This window comes from Vulpes lagopus, chromosome 7 (genome assembly GCF_018345385.1).
Source record: "Vulpes lagopus strain Blue_001 chromosome 7, ASM1834538v1, whole genome shotgun sequence".
NCBI classification, from domain to species: Eukaryota; Metazoa; Chordata; class Mammalia; order Carnivora; family Canidae; genus Vulpes; species Vulpes lagopus.
The window spans coordinates 116,070,852-116,084,993 of record NC_054830.1 but is presented as its reverse complement, the minus strand read 5'-3'; the positions used below and the strand labels follow the sequence as shown (position 1 = coordinate 116,084,993).

General features: G+C 39.3%; 1 protein-coding gene across 1 annotated transcript in view; it reads left to right on the top strand.

Annotated features, from left to right (window-relative positions):
- Positions 1–14,142, top strand: part of MEGF10 (multiple EGF like domains 10) — a 170,255-nt gene that overhangs the window by 75,658 nt on the left and 80,455 nt on the right. The window contains exon 5 of the mRNA XM_041764746.1: positions 4,299–4,391. Coding sequence (XP_041620680.1) covers positions 4,299–4,391 — 93 coding nt within the window. The remainder of the gene's footprint in view (positions 1–4,298; positions 4,392–14,142) is intronic.

Sequence of the window (14,142 nt, the reverse complement as noted above, 5' to 3'; positions counted from 1 at the left end):
TGTGCCAGAATCACACTATCTTGATGATCACAGCTTTGTAGTACAACTTGAAATCCAGCATTGTGATGCCCCCAGCTCTGGTTTTCTTTTTCAATATTTCCCTGGCTATTTGGGGTCTTTGGGCAGTTATTTCAAGAGATACTTTGATCATGGAAACATTTTTTAAATTCATTTGAATAAATCAATTATGTCTATTAGAACCACAGTTAAGTACTGTATTAGGAGATATAATTAGTTTATAAAGGAATATTTGGTCTGCCCATTCTTTTTTTTTTTTTCTTGCCATGCCCTAGGTGTAAATCCAAAGTGAAATGTACGTGGCAGAAGAGAAAACTATTGAGTATAGTTAGTGGCTCATGGTATTAAATCCAAGTATTTACAAGTAAAAGGAATGAGGTCCATGGCACTGGTAATGGGATTTAAATGGATTTAGGAACTAAGGCTGAAATAAGAGCCTAATTAGAGAAAATCCTTGGGTCATCATGTCAGTCCTCACCTGTCTGTCAGGCAGACAGACTGTCCATAGCTTTCACTTCAAAAGATGTGGCATGTTCTTCTCATCAGTGTCTCTTGCCTGCCAGTTCTTGAGGGAGAAGTTGCCTTGGCTGCCCCTTGCAAGTCACGTGGCTGCAGCAGTGCACTTAGTGGGTCCAGAGATTCAGCTTACATCTTGTCTCCAAAAAGACTACTAAAATTTTAGAATATGGGATTTGATGGTTTTCTTAAAAAGAGATGTGAAAACTAAACCATATTGGATAAATTGTCTCTGCTAGCATTTTCCTGATTTTAATTGCCCTTTTAAAAATAAAAAGAAAGGACCTGAAGATAGAATAAAATGACTGTTTTCCATTGATGCGAGAGCCATACTTATAATGTGTCTTTTGTACCTGTTCTTTTTTTTTTTTTTTTTTTGCACTTACTCTTAAAATCTAAGTGATTAAGTATTTATCAAGGGGGATCTCTGCTCCTTTTCTCTTTGTAGTTCACTTTGGGATTTTTCTAGAGGACAAATCGGCATCTTTATCTTACTTTGGTTCCTCAGGTGGAGTTTGTTAGTTATGGAAGCTGGGCCCCCAGAGTAGGTGGCATCTGAAGCTAAATGAGGAAACGTAAGACTGGGATAGGGATTGAGCTCAGCTGATGTCCTTGGGGGAGGGTCTGTGTCTGTCAACACATATGCCATAGTGAGTGTTACTGCAATTTGGCAAATTGGGACATTTGAGGATGTAGAGTTTTTAGAGTTTTTTAACCTACTGTCTTTTCTTCTGATATCTCCCTTTGCTCCTACTGGCTTAGCTGTTACTTGTTGAAGGCTAGTGCTAGATGTGGGAATCCAGAGCTGGTGGGATAAGGACATGGAACACACATGGCGCTTATGTGACAGAGTCTAATGCAGTATGAAGATTATGCGGTATGGCAGTAGAATTTGTGTTCTTTCCTTTTTGAATCTATCCCAACAATATTTCCCATTACTTACTTAATTACTTGACTTGAGGCTTCAATGCTCAGAGGCGATTCCAATGGCTTTAGCTTTAATTAAGAAAAAAAAAAATCATTAGGAAAGCAGATTCTCCCTTCCAGTTTCTCATTAATTTACAGATGAATTTGTTTTCTGCTAACTATCTATTGACGGTTTACTCCAGACTTTGGCCAAATGTTAGTTTGGGCCTTATAAAAATAATCTGGATTTAAAAGTTAACCATCACAGGATTTTTGTTCTATCTCTTTTTAGCTGACTGGATTTCTTGGTGTTCACTACATAAAATACAGTTTGTCCCATCAGGAATCAAATGTGAAAGCATTCAAAGGATTACTCAGTGATCTCAAAAATTTGAAATTCGAGAATATGGGTGTTACTTTTTTTCTTCAACCACTATATCCAATTTCTGTGTTTTCTTTTAAATGCACAGTATCAGACAACTCTTTTTTCTTATTAAATGCAAGTAGTATTTGATCTTTAAAACTTCTCAATATGCAATTGGAGTTTTAAATTGTTTTAGTATCTTGAATGGGGAGATACTGATAAATTTGGGTCTGAAGACTGATGTTTGCAATAAGCTGCAAACAGATGTCATGAGTATATAAGACAAGTGAGACAAAGCACTTTCATATTTACATATTATAGTGGGTGCCAGTGCTCGTGGTAAGGTAGGAGCATCCTGTGGTGCATGTGCTACCATATAACATAGTGTGATCTAGCATCCAGAATATGCCCCTCTGCGCAGTTAGACCTGAGCTTTTTGTGGAGTTTAATTGACCCTTGCATACTGCAGTTATGGTGGTTTGCTGGTTTGTATGTGCATATCTATCTTAAAGAACAGCACAGAGCTATGACCTTACAGATGAATGGCACATCTACAATATCAAACACATGCATAGAGACAGTAGAAAACAGGGAACTCTGATGTTGGCACATATTGACTTAACCTCACAGTGTAAGTCCACTTTTGTAGAGCCAATGTGTTCATATGTTACAAGCTGATCTTGCTTTTAATGAAATCAAATGTATTATTGTCTGAATCAAATATTGGGGAATTGCTATGAATCTCCTTGGAATGCTAGTGTCATTATCTCTACTCTGGCCCAGGATCCCAAGCTACGTGGCCTGGCATCCCTCAGCAAATGGCCTGAGTGCTAAATAATTATTCTGGTGATGGAAGTGAGCCTTTAGTTCCTAAAGTTTATGGTCACTTTATTCCCTTGTGGTGTCTTCTACTGATGGTTTGTTGTAGTAATTCCATATATTTCATTAGAGTATTCCCAGTTAATTCTTATAATAAAGCCTTAACACCTTAGTTTGGTTTTCAAAGTCTGTATCTTTCCGAAGCTACTGCTCCCAACATTGTACCTAGGCAGATATTCTCATTTTCATTTGATTTCTTTTTACCCCTGGTTTTCACTTTTGTTTCATCTAAAACACCTTCCCCTATATCTCTGTATGTCTAAATTTCTTTGATAAAGATCTTAAAAGTGGTTATCATTTTTGGTCCAGAAAATATATAAACATATAAAATGTATACAAATATATATACAAATGTAAATATATATATACACACAATATATATTATCACTGTATATATACTATTTATACAGTGTATATATCTTGTATTTATAGTGTATATATACACACTATATATAAACTGTATTCACACAACACTGCCTAAATCACATAAAAGAATATTTAATGACATGGGAAGATTTTTCTAATTAAGTGGAAAGGAAAATTGAAAAATACTATGATTCTTTTTTTTTTCTGTGAGGAGACCTCTATAGGGAAATATATAGGGAAAATTTTCTGAAAGGTTCTACATTAATAGAAATGTTATAAGTTGATGGAACCAGAGATAGTTTTATTTTGCCTTTCGATATTTTACATTTAGATAGTAAATCTGTTTTACTTTTGTAATAAGATGTGAATTGGTAAAACTTATTTGTAAAATATAAGGATACCTTACCCCATCCTTATATAAAATTTTGGAATATCTGAACTCCAAATTATGCCATGTTATTCTCACCATTACTCTTATATTCAGGTATTTTAAAGAATGTTTAATCAAAGTGAGTAGTGCTAATATTGAAGATAATGCTAAATTTTAGTACAGTATATATTTGATGTTCCTTTCTATGGGCCATGGACCTTTACTTTAGAAATCCTCAGAATACCAGTGCACTCATGTTTTCAATGATAATCCTTACTTCCACAAGTTGGGTCACACCTAAGATATTCACTAATGAAAGAGAAGTTAAGATTTACTCTTCTTAAAGACCTGGGTGACATTTTGGGAATATTTTTGTCAATAAGAAGAGGACGTCTAGTTCTGCTGTGTCATAGTTGTGAGTAATGTGTGCCCAAAGAAATTTGTATTTTGTTTCCAGTGAAAGGGTCTCCTCGGTCTGCTCTGTCACTCTGGAGTCTTCATATCTTGCTTTGGGGTTTGTCCCAGTATCCACATACGCTCCTCCTGAAACAAAGAGGATATTTTGGGTAGTGACTGCTAATTTAAAAAAAAAATGTGTTAGGCAGTTTTCCTTGAAACTTCTTTCCTAATTCGGCATGAAGCAGAATTAAATAGTAGAAATGAAAGAATTTATTTCAAGATAGCAAAATAAGAAGGACAATCGTTTGGTTGCACAGCAGACGAGGAGAGGGCCAAGGAATGGATTGAAGGAAATTATCAAGCATGCATGTTGTTTTTAAGTGATACTTGAGACTGGGATGTGAAACAGCTGTGTTGTTGGGTTTTTTTTTTTTTTTCTTGTGCCAACTTTCCTTATTTGATTGATTTTCTCTCTGACAGCCCACTGTGCTGATAAATGTGTCCATGGTCGCTGCATTGCTCCAAACACCTGTCAGTGTGAGCCTGGCTGGGGTGGAACCAACTGCTCCAGTGGTAAGTTCCCACCTGTTCTTGTCTGTCTCTGCGTGTTTTTGCTGTATGGGCTCCCTTGTCTGCAGATGAGCCTGAGCCACGGGTTTCGGTCTTGTTCCCTATACAGAATATAGTGTGGTTTCCTAACCCAGTTCCTAAAGACGGTTTCTTTTAAATCCATATATGTATCATATTCAGAACTGTTTTTAATTGAGGAGAAAGAAAAGTACTTAGAAAGAAAGAGATTTCAATAGTCTGATGTTGATACATCTGTAAATAGGAATAAGTTTCCCAGAGTAGGGTCTAGAATTAGGCTCCTTCGTCGGGTCAGGCAGTTTTGTGGTAACATAACTACTATATCCTAACTGATGTTTTTACATGATGATTTATCTAGAATTCTTCCTTGGTGATTAAAATTTACCACCTGTTGGCTTTAACTCAGAAGTAAAATTGATAATTTTCAATGCTTGATTTTTTTAAAAATTTACTTCTGAATTCTGAGATGTCAATAATGAATTCTCAGAAGATGTTGGGGAGAAATATTGGTCATAACCGAAAATTCATGAAGATTTTGGTATGAAATAAAATTGTATAGTGGAAGGGGAGGTGGGTGGGGGGAGGAGGTGACTGGGGGGCGGACACTGAGGGGGGCACTTGACAGGATGAGCACTGGGTTTATGCTATATGTTGGCAAATAGAACTCCAATTAAAAAATATACAAAAAACCCCAAATTGTAATATGGTATATAATTTGTCTTCATTATGTTAGAATTACAATTCTAACATGTGAATTGTAATTCTAATAACAATAGAATTGTAATTCTAACATAATGATATTTTGGACTATAAAGAGCTTGCACTTAAAACCTCATATTCTTTATTAAGAAGATTAGGCAATGGAATGTCCTGTAATTCAGTTGCTTTTCTAAATTTCACAGTTAAAACTTAAGTTTTCTGGCTAACGCATTGCCTTGCGTGTAATTGTGGCTACTTCCTGTTTCTTCATACTGCTTTTTGCTTTGAAAAAATGTGAGGGGCGGGGGGAATCAAAGCCCAACTGAATTCTAATACATGAAATGTTACATTTAGAGAAAGGAAATCATAGCTTTAAAAATTAGCAGGATCTCATGACAACACAAATTCATTCTTGTTTCTACGGCACAATTTTCCAGAGCTAGTCTGAAGGGATTTCAACCCATCTAGATAAACCGGTTTTAGGAATTCTTACTTGCTTAAATTTGGAATCGGGAGATTACTGTGTTTCTGGTAAGAACTACTTGTTATAGGCTTGTGATCTCTTGGCTGTCCCTAAAACAGCATCTCTAGGGGTAGTTCTTGTGCTGCCTATGCACAGAACATTCTGTGTGAAAGAGCCTTTTTATTATGTCTTAAACAGGGAGTGTGTGTGTATGTGTGTGTCTTTCTGCCCTGAAAGGCTTCCAATTCCAATGGATAACTGTCTTGCAGGATTTTGTTTTGCTTCTGCTGGAGATCAGGAGAGTGGGCATTTTGTTCACATGCCATAGAGGCAAAATGTTTGGGATGTGGGATTTGGCTCACAGCCATTTTTCTGGCCGACTGACCTCAAATGCAGTGTCGCTTTCAATAACTTTTCCAGCTTAAAAATCAGTTGTGCCTACACATTTTGAAGAAAAATAACATTATTCTGTAAACTAGTGGGAATGAAAAGAGTAGATGTATTCTGTGTTTGAAAAGTGAGATTTGTTTCTACGCCAGGGCAAGTATGCTGTGGGATAGAGTAGTTGCAACCGTATTCATAATTGCTGTCCTAAGGACTGCAGCCCACCTCGAGCTAAGGGGTCAGACTTGAGTGTCTGTGTGAACAAAACAAAAGGCTACATGAGTTTCAGCCTCTCCAGAACTGATTCAGGCATTAGAAAACAAACTGTTGGTTTATTTTGGAGTTTAGGCTTTCTAGAAAATAACTTGTTGCTTGCTTTTGGACTTGACTAATTTTTGAATGAAGTCTCTAGCATCCTGAAGACACATGTTCTTTCCATCTAGAATATAATATGATGCCATCTTTTGTCTCTTCTTTACAACTCCTGTTTTGGCACTATAATGACCAGAAGCATAAATAAACACAGGCAGACACCTGAGGTCTTTAAAGATGCTCTGAGAAAAACATTTCTGACACCGTGTTTAAACACATGAGAATATGCTGTTCTGAGCTGGAGCACTGGGTCTTGTTACTTGAGTTTTGTCTGTAGCAGTTGCTCTAATAACACTTGTCAGAAGGTATGTAATTTAATTACTCTAAGCCAAATAATTCTTGAAATAAAATGCATGCTTCAGTAATCTACTAGGTAGCACACTTCAGATGACCTCATTTCAGGGCACCTGGGTGGCTCAGTCGGTTAAGTGTCTGACTCTTGATTTTGGCTCGGGTCCTGATCTTAGGGTCCTGGGATCGAGCCTGTGTCAGAGTCCGTGCTCCGTGGGGCATCTGCTTGAAATTCTCTCCCCCCCTATGCTTCTCCCCCCACTCATATGCTCACTCTCTCTGTCTCTCTAAAATACATAAATCTTTAAAAAAATAAATGACCTCATTTCCAAGGATTCTATTTCTGTGTTCCCTCCCTCTCTGGTTATGGCTATGAATACTTTGGGTGATGTTTGTTAGGTCCATAGATAATTGCCTTGATAATCAGAGTAGGGCCTTGTATCAGGGTCCCATCAGGAGACAGAAACCACAATAAATCTTTTATAGAGCAAACTTTTTATTTTGAAACCATTTTAGATTTATAGAAGAGTTGCAAAGATAGTAGAGAGTTACCATATACCCACATCTAGTTTTCCCCTTGTTAACATCTTACTATTAGTTTGTCAAACTGAGAAACTGACATTAGTACAATACTATTAGTTAAACCTCAGACTTTGGATTTCATGTTTTTTTTCCATTAATGTCCTGTATCTGTTCCAGAATCCAATTCAGGCCACCATATTGCATTTCATTGTCATGTCTGCCCAGTCTCCTATGGTGGAATTGTCTATGACAATTTCCACCTTTGGCTTTTTCTAATCTTGACAGTCTTGAGGCGTGCTGGCCAATTATCCTGTAGAATGTCCCCTGGTCTATGTTTGTCTAGTGTTTTTTCTCATGATTAGACTAGGGTTTTGAGTTTTGAAAAGAATACCACAGAGTTGAAATGCCCTGCTTAACACATCATAGCATGGGTATCATTAAAGTTCATATAACATCACTGATGATGTCCTCACTCACTTAACCTTCATCATTTGCTGATGTACAGTGTATACCATGTTTCTCCACATAAAGTTACTATTTTCCCTTTTCCTAGTCTATTCTTTGGAAGCAAGACTAAGTCTAGCCTACCCTCAAGTGTGACAGGCAGGTATTAAGTTCATGTCTTTGGGGAGGAGTACCTACGTATGTTATTTGGAATTCTTCAGTAAGGAAGATTTGTCTTTCCCTACTTATTCTGCATTGTGTCAGTATGGACCTGTATGAAAATTTGGGTTCTAAGCCAATATTGTGTTATTTTGTTGTTCAAATTTTTCCTGCTTTGGAGATTGGGAATTATTTTAGGTTACTCCTGTGTCCTTTTGACCCACCCTCATTCTTTTTTTGTCTGCTTATTTTTGTTTGTTGAGCACTTACTTCCTTACTGATACTGTAGTATACACTAAGGCCATTTTGTGTTTTCCTGTCTCAGCCCTAGACTGCCATTGGAGAATGGCATTTGGAAAACAGAATCTTGATGCCAGATTTGTTCATTGCTCCTGGGACACAGAGTAGCTTGGACAGGGAAAGTTTATTAAAAATTATTAACTGTAACAGGGGATTGGAGTAGTGAAAAATGGTTACTAGAATTAATAGCACTTGAAAGAACACAGGAAAAGCAGATTTAAGGAGCTGCCACTACTTCCAGGGCTGAGGTGGGATGCCCAAAAGGAATCCCCACTAGGGCTGTGATCCAGACGTTGTTAGCAAGGGCATACCACAGCTCACTGAATGGTGAGATATTGCATAGTACTACTCTAGCAGAACTTGATGGACATCTGCCCTCTGGAACTTGCTAGAAATCTGCCCTCTAGGATATTTGGGAAAGCTGTTCATGGAGCAATATCTTACCAGAAGTACTCTGCTACAAAAAAAGCCCCGGAGGGTTTCCAGGGGAAGTTGCTGGCTGATGAGTGCTGCTAGCCTCTACTATTTGGTGCCTGCTAGAATAGTTGCTGAGTGCTGCGAAGCTGCCCATGGTACCAGAGACAGGAACTGGGATGAAGAAGCTGGTTATGTTTCAGAAACTGGGCCCTGTGCAAGACCTAAGTGCCACACAGCTGGATGCTGGAGAAGCTTGCATGGTAGGAGCTGGGGCTAGAGAAGCCCTTCTACCCTGCAGGAGTCCCTTGAGCTTGCACCTTGAAACTACCATGGAGAACTTTGCTGCAACTTCGTTGTTTGTTGACCCTATAGAGTCTCTTGACTTTCAGACATAGTTCTGCTTTTTCCTGTTGTGTAGGAGCAGCCCACTTTCTGCCTGATAATCAGGACCATTTACTCCAGCCAGAAGAGTAACTCCTTTTATTTACATTAAGAGCCTAAAATGAGCAGGTGGCAATAAATCAATAACTGTCACACACACAACCATCTCTCTTTTTTTTCTTTCCTAATATGCATGGGAGAATAAGGGACTAACAGGGGGCCGCATGTTTCCAGGTTTACAAAGACTTCCCTTGGAGGTTTGATTTGGCTGTTTACCTTGTCCATGGAGGAAAGGATTCCTCTGCTTGATATACAGTCAGCCTTCCTGGTTCTCAATGTATTCTCTGTATAAAAAAACCAGGTGTGTCAGAGGACTGTACAAAGTTTGTTCTTCTGGAGCGAAATCATGATTTATTTGACTAAACTCAGACATATTGCTTCTTTTTAAATTTGATTAAATGATTTTTTTAAAAAAAAACCCATACTCATATTTTACTTATATTGGCAGCCTAATGCATACCCTAGCCTATATGACATTAATCTAGCCTCCCTCCGTCTCACTCTGCCCTCCTCTTCCCCGCTCTCTCATTCCTCCCCCCATCAATCTCTCCATCCCTCCATCAATCCTCTACTCCTCTTCCTCCTTCAGGGGATGATAAACAACTCCTGGAAGGCAGGCGCTGTGTGTTATTAATCTCGTTAACCTCCATTGTGGCTGGCATGTGGTTGGAGCGAAGTAAATGACTGTTCCATTTAATTAGATTGAATGAACTGTATGATTCTGTGAAGGTCATTCACGTGTTCATGTCGTGGACTTTCACTGAGTGATTATTCTGTGCCAGGAACTGTATTGGACACAGGCAATAAGGAAATGCATGTGGTGTAGTTGCTGGCCTCACAGAGCTCACGGCTTCGGGACAGGTAGATAGAAGTGCAAATGTCTTATTCTGAGGAAGAGAACAATCTTAGGAAAAGAGGTGGATGGAGAAAGCCAAAAATGGAGCTGGGTATGGGAGTGAGAGGTGGATATACCATGAGGAGCAAAGAGTGGCCAGCACAATGTCAAGAGATTTCTAGTTTGGGGGCGCTAGTGGAGGAAAGTGAGGAGAACTTGAATGAGTTCCTATCTGATGACCTTCCTTCTCCTGGTAAACTGGGAGCAGAGACAGTCTGCTGAACTGAAGGGGAGCAGGAGTTGGGTTATGTAGATGACAACAATGACAATTACAATTCTGCTTTACTGAGTCCTTAGGTTGTGCCTAGCACCACTTTAAGGGCTTACTAAAAGTAACATTTCATACTCATGGCAGATGGTGAGATGGCAATTCTATTTTTTTTTTAAGATTTTATTTATTTATTCATGAGAGACACAGAGAGAGAGAGAGAGGCAGAGACACAGGCAGAGAGAGAAGCAGGCTCCATGCAAGGAGCCTGATGTGGGACTCTATCCCAGGTCTCCAGGATCACACCCTCGGCTGCAGGCGGCGCTAAACCGCTATGCCACTGGGGCTGCCGGAGATGGCAATTCTTGATCCTGTTTTATTGATAATATAAGGGAGATGCAGAACAATTAAATGACTTGCTTGAGTTTAAGCATCTACTGAATAGTGGAAGTATGCACACATCCCCTTCATAGCCAGTCATTTTAAGCATGAAGGTACAGTGCCTCCTGAAATTGGAAAGGAGGTTTGGTGAATGTGACCAGCGTCCATGGTCCTGAGGAGAATGAGAGCAGGAGGCAGAGGCTGACAGCCCCAGACAAATGTCAGAGTCAGTATACTGAAGATGCCAAGGGCACACTCTCAGAGATGATGATTTTTAAATGACACCAGTTGGGATGGACTCATTTTGTAATTTTTAATTTCTTCATTTGTAATAGGAAGAGTGTTGGGCAGCTTATATTTATGATCCCTTTTCACCCTGTGATTCTATATGTGGTTTACTCTAGAGGTACATATACACAATCCCTGAGACCTTTCTTTGTGTTGGGGACCTTTAAACCTTCTGTAGTAGTAATACATTTGTTCTCTCAACCTATATAATCCTGTTTATGATTTTCTAAATGTTTATAAATATATATATTTCTCCTCTGGCTATAGGGCACTTCCAGGATGCAGGGGAGAGTCCTATATCAAGCAGAAGCCAGCAAATAGCTTTCAATAGCTTGTTCTGCAGGCTTTTGACTTTAGTACCAAGTAGAAGTAAACATGGAAATTAATTTTGGTTTAAAAAATTCCAGAATGGGGTTTATTTAGTCACCAATAGCATTTCTAGTTAAATGTATTTGGAAGTAGTAAAAATATGCCTGGGAGGCAAGGCAAGTTCAAGCATTTTCAGGTACAACATTAAGAATACTGATAACCTTTTATATAAAGCAGGGATGCTGTGCAGCAGAGTTAAGTAATAAGACTTTGCCTGCAGGATATTCTAATCGGGGAATCCATTTGAAGGATATTACAAGCCAGAAATCATGAGACACAAAAAGCTGACTTATTTCCCAGCAATCCTGCTGTAAAGCTCTATTGACTGGACACAATAGTCAGATCGATGGTGTCTGGGAAGAGAAGAGGCTCAGAAACCGGTCCTCACAGCGAGTCATTAACATGTCCATTGCACTGTCAGAATAGCTTTAGGAACCAGGTTGATGAAGCAGCAAGAATAAGAGTAGCATTCTGGTTCCCTGGCATGGGGGCAGGGCGTTGACAATTGGTGGGAAAGACTGAGCTGGGAATGGTTCATCACACCTGCCTGAAGGCAATTTCACTGATGGACTACCCAAATATCTTGATAGAGGTCACAAACACAAACCACTGATTTTTACCTTTCTGAAGGAGTCCAAAATCCAGGTTGTTCTTGGTTTTTCTCTGGAGGGCCAGAGAACCTCCTGCACCTTTGCTTCCTCCAATCCCCGTGTTAGATCTGAATTGCAAGAGTCCTGGCTACTCTCCTTTCTGTGCTGTTTCTGGGACCATTTTCCTCATGCTTCGGTAAGGATAAGGGCATCTAACTTCGTATGCTTATGAGGATTGAATGATACCATACCTGTTAAGTGCCCAGTACCGTGCCTGACTCAGTAAATGGTCCTTACTTGCAACTCCTTGTGTGACAAACATAATTTCAACCAGACTTCTTCAGATCAGTGCAGCGTTTGGACAGGAGAGTGGATGGGAAGGCTCATTGTGGACATCTTGTTAGTTCTGGGGGCCACCTGCTTCTTTAGCAGAAGACTCTCTCTGTCCACAGTTGCTTGGCAGGAGGCTCCCCAGACACAGCCCTGGTGCAGTTTTCTGCATTATTCTCAACCTCCAACCCTGAATGAATTTTTTTTTCCCCCGCCAAAAAACGAGATCCTGGGTGTATTTCGGCCCGCTTTTAAAAAGAATCTAGATCCAAAATAAGAAAGAAATTTAAAGTGCAATGAAAGTAATAAAAAATAAAAAATATATAAAGTATGTACATAACAATTAGATTAGGACTTTATAAAAAAATAAATGAAAAATAATGAAGAAAGAACAAAGTACAGAGGAAGCCAGATGAATTCATGTCTGGTTTATGTTGCTTCTGGCATAGTGAGAACACTATAGACAGTTTTTGTTCTTCACGCCAGTGGGTTCATATGCAATGGCTATAAATACCAGGCTGGATTGTCATGTCATTGACTCCATTCCACATCATTTATTCATTTGTTTGCTTTTCCTTTTCCTTTTTTTTTTTTTACTGTGTATAATATCTGCCTCCATCTATTTATCAGAAAATCTTGCTTCAGCCACACAATATGACAAAATCTAAGCTGTTTCTGCTTAGATTCTCACTGTTTCTGCTGCTACCTCTCCAATCCGCATCCCTGTGCTCTTTTAGTTGATGATCACAGTAGTCTCCTTGCTGCTACGTCTAATTGGGCCCCACTGGGATCCGTTCTCTGTAGTGAGACCAGAGTGACCTCATAAAACTGCACTTGAGAGCATGCTGCTCCCTTTTCAGAACTCCCTGGTATTTCCCATGATAAATAATTTCCAAAGCCCTTTTTGACCTGTCGTGTCCTATCTTCTCAATCCCTGTCATCCCGCTCCCATTCTGGGTATCACACTGCCCAACTTCTATCTTCCTCTCATGGGACATACTGATTTCATTTCTCTATTTACACTTGATCTTTCTCCAGCCCAGAATATCCTTCTCTCTAGATCTTGACATAGCTGGCTTCTTTCTTTTTCTTTCTTTCTTTCTTTCTTTCTTTCTTTCTTTCTTTCTTTCTTTCTTTCTTTTTTAAAGATTTTATTTATTTATTCATGAGAGACAGAGAGAGAGAGAGAGAGAGAGAGAGAGGCAGAGACACAGGCAGAGGGAGAAGCAGGCTCCATGCAGGGAGCCTGACACGGGACTCAATCCCGGGTCTCCAGGATCAGGCCCTGGACTGAAGGCTGCACTAAATCGCTGAGCTGCCCGGGGTGCCCCCATAGCTGGCTTCTTTAGGCCAATCGGGTCTCAGCCTAACCACCACCCCCATGAGAGGCTTTCTCCAACCTTTATTTATTAAGATTGTTCTCCATTATTCTAGATCACATCTTTTAAACTTGTTTATGGCAGTGTTTGAAGATATTTTGTTTTTTTGCTTTTGCTTTTGCTTTTGCTCTGTCTTTCCTTCTAGGAGGTAGGACCCATAAAATTTTGTCTGTTTTTTTTTTTTTTTTTTACTGCTATCTAGCTAATTTACTCACTTAATGTCCAGCATGTGCTGGGCACACAATAATGCTCAATACATATTTGTGGAAGGAAAGAAGGAGGGAGGGAGGAAGGAAGGGAGGCATGCAGGTAGGCAGGCAGGCATAAATGTTCCAGGAATAGTAATGGATACAAAAATGAGATATGAGAGTTGACTAAGACTCTGCCTCTTTGTTCAAGGAGCTTTCATTTGAACAGAGGGTTTGGAAACATGTGCACAAATATATAAGTAAAGTATCCAGAGAAGTTAAGAAGGAAGTAATCATAGATCTTCTAGAAAAGGGGTATGACCTAAAGTCTTTCATTCAGTAGCCTTGAGGTAGCTCAGCCTCTCCTTTGGCTCCTGGATTGACCCTGGCTATGTGTAGTGGGGGCTCATTCTTCCTTGGTGACTTAGCAGAAGATTCTTCATCCATAAATGAGCAGCTTCAGTGAAATTGTTGGAAGCCAGGTGAGATATGCTAGATACGGTTTTCCATGAACTATGAAAAAATATGGTTGTGGGAGTTCCTTTCCTTCAAGAGAGGAAAAGTTGTAGTAATTACCCTCAAGGTTATTACTTGTGGAGGGGTGAGGTTTCTGACA